The sequence below is a fragment of the Bubalus bubalis genome, chromosome 7, assembly GCF_019923935.1.
Source record: "Bubalus bubalis isolate 160015118507 breed Murrah chromosome 7, NDDB_SH_1, whole genome shotgun sequence".
NCBI lineage: Eukaryota > Metazoa > Chordata > Mammalia > Artiodactyla > Bovidae > Bubalus > Bubalus bubalis.
Genome location: NC_059163.1, coordinates 20753469 through 20763691, shown reverse-complemented (window position 1 = coordinate 20763691; position 10223 = coordinate 20753469). Strand labels below are relative to the sequence as shown.

Below are 10223 nucleotides of genomic sequence, written 5' to 3'. Positions count from 1 at the left end.
AGACCATATTCACACAATTTTTATTATAGTATATAATTATTCTATCTTACTACTAGATATTGTTGCTAATCTCTGACTCTATCTAATTTATAAATTAGATTTTATCATAGGTATGTATATATAGGAAAAAACATAGTATAATACAGCATTCAGTACCACTCACAGTTTCAAGCTTTGACTGTGGGTTTTGGACCATATCTCCCACAGATAAGAGGGAACCACTGTACCTCCAATGCACCATTTAGACATCGAGGAACTACCTTGGAATTACCTATCTTTGCACACAGACACACAAAAACACACACAAGCGCAGAAAGCTATCTACATTTATGTAATTTTTTTTTTTAATGTAAGGACAGTAGGATTGTCCTTATTAGCATGACTTACTATCTCAGGGGACACCTGCTGAAGCAAGTACCTTGACTACACCACAAGTATTTCCAAAGGACCATCACTTCTTCAATAAGTATCAAATAACATATAGAAGTAAAAGTATAGTAAGTTTTAAATCTATATAGGAATATTAGTTACAACTATTATTAACCAGGACATCCACCAAACTGGCAGTCCACCAGGGCTACCAGAAGCCATGTTAAGCTCCTTGACTATTGTACACTCTAAGACCAGATGTAGATTCCCGGCTAAACTGGGGCTCTGTAGTCGATACAAAGAATAGCTTGCTCTGGTCAAAACATCATCATAATACCACTCCATTTCAACATATAAAACCTTCATTACACTTTTTTTCAACAATAAAAAAATAAGATTATTGTAACTAATATTTATAAAATGCTTCCCAGGGCTTCCCAGGTAGCATTAGTGGTAAAGAATCTGCCTGAAAATGAAGGAGATGCAAGAGACACGAATTCAATCCCTGAGTTGGGAAGATCCCCTGGAGGAAGGCATGGCAACCCACTCCAGTACTCTTGCCTGGAGAATTCCATGGACAGAGGAGTCTGAGGGGTTACAGTCTATGGAGTTGCAAAGAGTTAGACATGACTAAGCACACACGCCCATACTTCTAAAACGTATCCTGTAGCAAGTGAATATAAAAATGGAAAGCTGAATCTATTAAACTAATCTTTCTTAATTTTTGAAAGAAAAACATGAAGTATTAGAGTAGGAAATTAGAAGTTTATTATACCATTGCCAAATATAATTCAAACAGACTTTGGAAAACACAACTGTATAAGTAATCCTTATGAATTGGTATCTATGGAAATAACTACACTTCAATACAAAAATAGATAATCATTTATTCATTTATCTGGATTATTTTTCTCAAGATGATTCAGCTTTTTGACACATACACTAAAAGGCAATTTCTCCACTTTCTTAGAAATAGATACTTTCTTGATACTTCAAAATACTCTCAAATCTAACAGACTTCAAGATCACTTTAAGAACTTATTTCTTTTCAAATAAAACAATTATCAGGGCTTCGTGGGTGGCTCAACAGTAAAGAATCCACCTGCATTGCAGGAGATGCAGATTCAATCCCTGGGTTGGGAAGATCCCCTGGAGAAGGAAATGGCAACTCACTCCACTATTCTTGCCTGAGAAATCCCATTGAGAAGAGGTGCCTGGCAGGTTACAGTCCACGGGGTCCCAAAGAGTCAGCATGACTGAGCAACTAAACAACAATAAAACAATTATTAGGGATGAACTTCTGCACAAAGGGATGAAGAAGCAATGAAACACATAGTGAGAGTCAAAAGATAAGTCTGGGGGACGGGAGCCATGGGGAGGGCAGCATGGCCTTGGCCTCTGCACATAGTCAGCCGAGCGCCGCCAGAGAGCGGTTATCTTCGCCGAAGACCGTAGAGCGTGCCCGGCGCCCTCGGGGTGCAGGGCCCGGACCGCTCGCTGTTGGGGCAGAGCCAACCCTTACCATCCGGGAGCTTCCAGTCGAGTGGGGAGACATACGGTAGAATAATCATACACGAAGCAGTCATGGGAAGCTGATTATGGAAGATTCTCACAAGAGTAACACTTCAGAGACAGCACCTCAATCTGGTTCCACAGTTCAGGCAGCTCATATTTCTCATATTGCTCAACAGGTATCATCTTTATCAGAGAGTGAGGAGTCTCAGGACTCATCTGACAGCATAGGCTCCTCACAGAAAACCCACGGGATCCTAGCATGGCACCCATCTTACAGAAAGATTTTGAAAGACCTATCTTCTGAAGATACACAGGGCAGAAAAGGAGACGGAGAAAACCCTGGAGTCTCTGCTGTTAACGTCTATGTCTGTTCCAACTCCCATCTATCAGACCAGCACCGGACACTACATTGCCATTGCCCCAAATGGAGCCTTACAGCTGGCCAGTCCAGGCACAGATGGAGTACAGGGCCTTCAGACATTAACCGTGACAAATTCAGACAGTACTCAGCAAGGTACAACAATTCTCTAGTATGCACAGACTTCTGATGGACAACAAATACTTGTGCCCAGCAACCAGGTTGTTGTACAAACTGCGTCAGGAGATATGCAGACATATCAGATCCGTACTACACCTTCAGCTACTTCACTACCACAAACTGTGGTGATGACATCTCCCGTGACCCTTACATCTCAGACATCCAAGACAGATGACCCCCAACTGAAAAGAGAAATAAGGTTGATGAAAAACAGAGAAGCTGCTCGAGAATGTCGCAGAAAGAAGAAAGAATATGTGAAATGCCTGGAAAATCGAGTCGCAGTTCTGGAAAATCAAAACAAAACTCTAATAGAAGAGTTAAAAACTTTGAAGGATCTTTATTCTAATAAAAGTGTTTGATTCTTAAGAAGAAAATATTTTTGTGGACTTGCCTAAAAATTAGATGGATTTCTTTTTAGTGGAGTTTTATGAATTAAAAGGTCAAAAATGAAGCTTTTTATTTAGGTTTTTACAACTCAAAGAGAAATACCTTACACGAGAGATCTGGTGACAGAGGATAAAGTGGAAAAAGACCTCAAGAAAGTTACTGGCACAACTGGAAGCTCTGTAAAAATTAAACATACTCAAGAAACATTTGAAATGAACTTTCACCAATTCGAATTTTCTAAATAACAATAGTTGCCAATATTCCAAAAATGGTAGATAAGATGAAATTTGGTAAATCAAATCTTTAAAAATAAATCATTTTACCCTTACAGGTTTGCATTTGTTTCCTGAAATTTATCTTTCTTCAACTGTGTGTGTGTGTTCTGTTTCTGCCAATAAATTCTACATTGCAAATAGAAAAGAAAAGCTAATACATAACTAAATATATAAATTATGTATCTTGATTATATATACTTGTTCTGTTGTCAGGTCTCAAATGGGTTTTTAAAAGTCTGTTTGTTGGACCCAGGAGGGGCTTTGAGACTGGGTTAACAATTTTTGACGCCTTGTCCTAGAAGACATCTAAGGTACATGAATGGAGTATGGTGATTTTGTAACATTTTTTATCAGAATGGAAAAAGAATTGTTTAAAAGTTTGATACTTTTAAAATAGTTTTTTGGTTACTCTGGGAATGGTGATTTTCTACAAATATTTAATAAATTGTTTTTTGATTCTATATTCTGTATGCAGTTGAATATACATTACTTACTCTGTTGTGCTTTAATAGAATGGAATGTTTACAGGCCCTTAAGATAGAGTATTTTGAAAACCTCCTGAAGATGCATACCAAAGTTTTCCAAGAGGATTTTATAATCAGTTTAATGTAAGGTTTATCAGATTCTAAATACAGTTACTACGGCAATTTTATGTTAGAGACTATTTTGTAATGTAGTGAATGGTACATTTATAAGAAAAGTGACTGCCAATATATTTTTATAGCTAATCTTTATAAATTCCAAAGTTAAGTTTTTAATGATTATTTTAAATGTTTATATAGTTTGTTAGTAAAAAAATATTTTGCATCTCAAAGTACCATTTTTATATTATGGGAAGCAAAGTTTCCAGATTGGCTGATATTTGGATTGTAAGGTTTGTATGCAGTTTATCCAAGGTTCAGAAATGTTGTCAGCACACCAGTGTTCAACCTCTGTATTCCAATTTGTATACACTTTGAAATTGTACTGCAAAACTATTGTGCGCTTCTTATACAATATGTATCATATTGTTGTGTAGGAAATTAAAGGACATTTGATAAAAAAAAAAGATAAGTCTGAATTTCATGCAACCTGGGGAAAGACAGATGTGTTCTTTGTAGAGCTAGAACATGGAAGTTAAGTGAAACTTAACTAGAAGTGGAAGTTAAGTGAAATTTCAAGTGAATAATAAAGAACAAATTAATGACGTTTGGGCTGGTTAAGACATTTCTATGGGATTTTTTTTCAATCCTAGATTCATTCTGAAGGTGAACTAAAGGCATCTACCACGAGTCAGGGGCTAGGAGCACTGGTGCTGGAATTAGACCACACTCATCCCACTCCATGTTCTGGGAGGCTGAGCCTTAGGGACCAATTGCATCCATGGGCTCTCCTGCCCTCTGGCTCCAGTGGGATTCAGTCAATGGAAGGCACCAGCAGGATATCCAAGTGCAGAAGCAGAGTGGGGATTGCTATTTATTGCCCCACCTTCCTTCCTTCCACCCCAAATCCACAGATCCTGCCAGTCCTCATACATAGCTGTGGACCAAGGAACTTTCCATTTCCCTACCCCTCAATCCCAGGAGTAGAAATGACCCCTGATGTTGCTAATTTTGTGTTGGTTTCCCTAAACCCTAGAATACTCTTGTTCTTCTTTAGTTGCTCAACTGTGTCTGACTCTTTGTGAACTCCTGGACTGGAGCTCACCAGGCTCCTCTGTCCATGAGATTTCCTAGGCAAGAATACTGAAATGGGCTGCCATTTCCTTCTCCAGGGGATCTGACCCAGGGATCAAACTGGAGTCTCCTGTAATGCAGGTAGATTCTTAACCGCTGAGCCACCAGATAATTCCCTAAAAGTCTTGTAAATAATCCTTTTAATAAACTCTCCTCTGATTACCCAACTTGAAGGTGTTTCTTGTCAGGGCCTTAACTGACACACTTAGGTAAGTTATCTAACACTTCTGTGCTCCAGTGTCTGTCTGTAACACAGTCTAGTAAGAGTATCTGCTTATAGGAAACTCAATTCTTATTAACTGCAAGTCCATTGCATCTCCTATTGCTATTCAGTGGGGCTTCCCTGGTGGCTCAGACGGTAAAGAGTTTGCTTGCAATGCAGGAGACCTGGATTTGATCCCTGGGTCAAGAAGATCCCCTGAGGAAGGCACTGGCCACCCACTCCAGTATTCAAATAGTGTGGATTCTTTTTCCAAAACAAAAAATACTCTTTACTTGATATAATAATAGTTTACAAAATTCACATGGACTTCTGTCCTCTAAAATGAAGTTTTATTGTCACTGACCCCTATAGTCCTGGTAGCCCCTAAAGGTCCCTCTTCTATTTCCTGCTTGAGTAGTGAATAAGATAGCCTTCTTAATTCAAATACAAGATATCAACAGAAAGCAACATGAAATAAAACAAGGCTCAACATTAAATAATCAATCTCTTAAAGGGACTTTAGGGAGACAGAAGAAAGAAAACAGATTCTAGCGATGCCTAAACATGTTTCCTGGGGGACCCGTGTCTGCCATTCGAAAGGTTTTATTGGCAGTGTGAAAGTTTCATCCATGAAAAATAAAGATCATTAGCTTTTCCATGACAACTGTGGCTTGCCCACGATATTCATCATGTTCCTGGGTTCATAGCTTTTTCACAAATCTGATCCCTAGGTGCAAGACATTAGTGGGTATTGATGTTATTTTAATTGTTTCTCACATAAAGTCCATGGCTACTTGTCACTAAATCCACATACCCTAAAGATCATTATTGAACTTTGGGGAGCTCTATATGCTTGAAGCAATTCTCAACTTGCTCTGAAATTTTAACCAAGGTCACAGAGAGAAAGCCCTGGCAATTTGATTTGATTAACAGGGTCCATCTGAGTGACACCTAAGATCAAATACAATTTTACAAAGTGGAAGATTTGTACTAAAATGTCTGGAAAAAAAATCAAGATAGCATGAAGACATCACAGTGCATATTTTTCATATGAATAACCAAATAGCTTTTATCTGAATTATAATTTCCTTTGTTAATCAGAGATCCTCAATTTTGTAGGTCAAAATAAACATTATTTTTGAAGCCTAAAACAGTTTAACCCCTTCATGGATCACACCCTTGTAGTGGTGAAGGGGCTTGCATAACTCAGTGAAGTTATGAGCCATGCCATGCAGGGCCACCCAACACAGATGCGTCACAGTGAAGAGATTGGACAAAACGTGACCCACTGGAGGAGGAAACGGCAACCCACTCCAGTATCCTTGCTGCAGAAGCCTCATGAGAGCATGAAAAGGCAAAATGATATGGCACCAGAAGACGAGCTCCGCAGGTCAGAAAGTGTCCAATATGCAACCAGGGAAGAGCAGAGGGCACTTGTTACTAGCTCCAGAAAGAATGAAGAGGCTGGCCCAAAGCAGAAATGACACTCAGTTGTGGATGTGTCTGGTGGTGAAAGTAAACTCCAATGCTATAAAGAACAATATTGCATACTGTTAGGAATGCTAGGCCCATTAATCAAGATAAATTGGACATAGTCAAGCAGCACATGGCAAGATTGAACACTGATATCTTTAGGAATCAGTGAACTAAAATAGACAAGAATGAGTGAATTTAATTCGGATGACCATTGTATCTACTACTGTGGGCAAGAATCCCTTAGAAGAAATGGAGCAGCCCTCATAGTCAACAAAAGAGTCCAAAATGCAATACTTGGGTGCAGTCTCAAAAACAAAGGATGATCTCGGTTTGTTGCCAAGACAAACCATTCAACATCACAATAATCCAAGTCTATGTCCCAACCACTGATGCTGAAGAAGCTGAAGCTGAACAGTTCTATGAAGATCTACAAGACCTTCTAGAACTATCACACACACAAAAAAGATGACATTTTCATCATAGGGAATTGGAATGCAAAAGTAGGAAGTCAAGGGATACCTGGAGTAACAGAAAAGATTGGCCTTGGAGTACTAAATGAAGCAGGACAAAGGCTAACAGAGTTTTGTCTAGAGAACACACTGGTCATAGCAAACACCCTCTTCCAACAATACATGAGATGACTCTACACATGGACATCAACAGATGGTTAATACTAACATCAGATTGATTATATTCTTTGCAGCCAAAGATGGAGAAGCTCTATACAGTCAGCAAAAACAAGACCTGGAGCTGACTGTGGCTCAGGTGATGAGCTCCTTACTGTAAAATTCAGGCTTAAATGAAGAAAGTAGGGAAAACCACCAGACTACTCAGATATGACCCAAATCAAATCTGTTATGATTATACAGTAGAGATGGTGAATAGATTCAAGGGATTATATCTGGTAGAGTGCCTGAAGAACTATGGACAGAGGTTTGTAACATTGTACAGGAGGCAGTGACCAAAACCATCCCCAAGAAAAAGAAATGCAAGAAGGCAAAGTGGTTGTCTGAGGAGGCCTTACAAATAGCTGAGAAAAGAGGAGCAGTGAAAGGCAAACGAGAAAAGGAAAGATATTCCCATCTGAATGCAGAGTTCCAAAGAATAGCAAAGAGAGATAAGAAAGCTTTCCTAAGAGATCAATGCAAAGAAACAGAGGAAAACAATAGAATGGGAAAGATTGGAGATCTCTTCAAGAAAATTGGAGATACCAAGAGAAAATTTCAGGCAAAGATGGGCATGATAAATGACAGAAACAGTAAGGACCTAACAGAAGCAGAAGATATTAAGAAGAGGTGGCAAGAATACACAGAAGAACTGTACAAAAAAGATCTTCACGACCCAGATAACCATGACAGTGTGATCACTGACCTAGAGCTAGACATGGAAGTGGGCCTTAGGAAGCATTGCTATGAACAAAGATAGTGGAGGTGATGGAACTTCATTTGAAATAGCTATTTCAAATCCTAAAAGATGATGCTGTGAAAGCGCTGTACTCAATATGCCAGCAAATTTGGAATACTAAGCAGTGGCCACAAGACTGGAAAAGGTCAGTTTTCATTTCAATCCCAAAGAAAGGCAATGCCAAAGAATTTTCAAACTACCACACAATTGCACTCATCTCACACACTAGTAAAGTTATGCTCAAAATTCTCTAAGCCAATCTTCAACAGTATGTGAACCAAGAACTTTCAGATATACAAGCTAGGTTTAGAAGAGGCAGAGGAACCATGGATCAAATTACCAACATTCTTTGGATCATGGAGAAAGTTAGGGAATTCTAGAAAAACATCTACTTCTGCTTCATCAACTACGTTAAAGCCTTTGACTGTGTGGATCACAACAAACTATGGAATATTCTTAAAGAGATGGGAATACCAGACTACCTTACTTGTCTCCTAAGAAACCTGTATGTGGGTAAAGAAGAAACAGTTAAAACCAGACATGGGAACAACTGACTGGTTCAAAATTGGGAAAGGAGTACCACAAGGCACAAAAGTACTGTCACTCTGATTATTTAACTTATATGCAGAGTACATCATGCAAAATGCCAGGCTGGATGAAGCACAAGCTGGAATCAAGATTTCCAGGACAAATATCAACAACTTCAGATGTGCAGATGATACCACTCTAAAGGCAGAAAATGAAGAGGAACTAAAGAGCCTCTTGATGAAGGTGAAAGAAGAGAGTGAAAAAGCTGGATTAAAACTCAACATTTAAAAAACTAAGATCATGGCATCCAGTCTCATCACTTCAAGGCAAAAAGATGGGGAAAAGTGGAAACAGTGACAGATTTTATTTTCTTGGGCTCCAGAATCACTGCTGATGGTACTGCAGCCACAAAATTAAAAGACACTTGCTCCTTAAAAGGAAAGCTGACAAACCTAGGCTGCATATTAAAAGGAGAGACACCACTTTGCTGACCAAGGTCAGCAAAGTATAGTCAAAGCTATGGTTTTTCCAGTAGTCATGTATGGGTGTGAGAGTTGGACCATAAAGAGGCTGACACCAAAGAATTGATGCTTTTGAACTGTGGTGTTGGAGAAGACTCTTGAGAGTCCCTTGGACTGCAAGGAGATCCAACCAGTCCATCCTAAAGGAGATCAGCCCTGGGTGTTCATTGGAGGGACTGATGTTGAAGCTGAAACTCCAATATTTTGGCCACCTCATGCGAAGACTTGACTCATTGGAAAAGACCCTGATGCTGGGAGGGATTGGGGGCAGGAGAAGAGGGGGACGACAGAGGATGAGATGGCTGGATGGCATCACTGACTCGATGGACGTGAGTCTCAGTGAACTCTGGGAGTTGGTTATGGACAGGGAGGCCTGGCGTGCTGAGATTCATGGGGTCACGAAGAGTCAGACACGACTCAGCGACTGAACTGAACTGATACACCTAAGTGGGTATGTATAAATATTAATAAATACATATTTATTTATATAGCCACACATATGCACATGTATTAAAAAAATATAATGCATACCATAAATTCTAAAATGCACATATTTTCTATGTTAACATCTCTGAAACTGCATCTTATAATAATGTGACATTTTATAACATAATAATACATTATATTATATATTAATCATATTATTATAGTACATTATATATTATAATATACTGTATTATGTATTTTATATTATAATATATTATTGTATTATAACAATTATTATAGTGCAGCATTTTTTTCAGTTTTAACAGTACATATTGTAATTATGCATCTTACAATCAACAGGATCTTAAATTGAATATATATGTTTCTGTGTGTATCTTACTCCTACTGTCTTCTTTTGTTATTGTTTTAGCACTATGTGCTTCCTGGGATAATATCAATCTTCAGTTCAGTTCAGTTCAGTCGCTCAGTCGTGTCCGACTCCTTGTGACCCCATGAACCGAAGCACACCATGCCTCCCTGTCCATCACCAACTCCCGGAGTCCACCCAAACCCATGTCCACCGAGTCAGTGATGCCATCCAACCATCTCATCCTCCATCGTCCCTTTCTCCTCCTGCCCTCAATCTTTCCCAGCATCAGGGTCTTTTCAAAGGAATCAGCTCTTCACATCAGGTGGCCAAAGTATTGGAGTTTCAGCTTCAACATCAGTCCTTCCAATGAACACCCAGGGCTGGTCTCCTTTAGGATGGACTGGTTGGATCTCCTTGCAGTCCAAGGGACTCTCAAGAGTCTTCTTCAACACCACAGTTCAAAAGCATCAATTCTTCGGTGCTCAGCTTTCTTCACA

General features: G+C 39.1%; 1 protein-coding gene across 1 annotated transcript; it reads left to right on the top strand.

Moving 5' to 3' along the window:
* The first annotated feature begins 1809 nt into the window (after positions 1-1809).
* LOC102405337 (cyclic AMP-dependent transcription factor ATF-1-like) lies at positions 1810-3137 on the top strand. The gene is made up of 2 exons (XM_045166272.1): positions 1810-1927; positions 1962-3137. The coding sequence occupies exon 2, from the start codon at positions 2491-2493 to the stop codon at positions 2779-2781; it is 291 nt and encodes a 96-aa protein (XP_045022207.1). The 5' UTR covers positions 1810-1927; positions 1962-2490; the 3' UTR covers positions 2782-3137.
* Positions 3138-10223: the final 7086 nt, after the last annotated feature.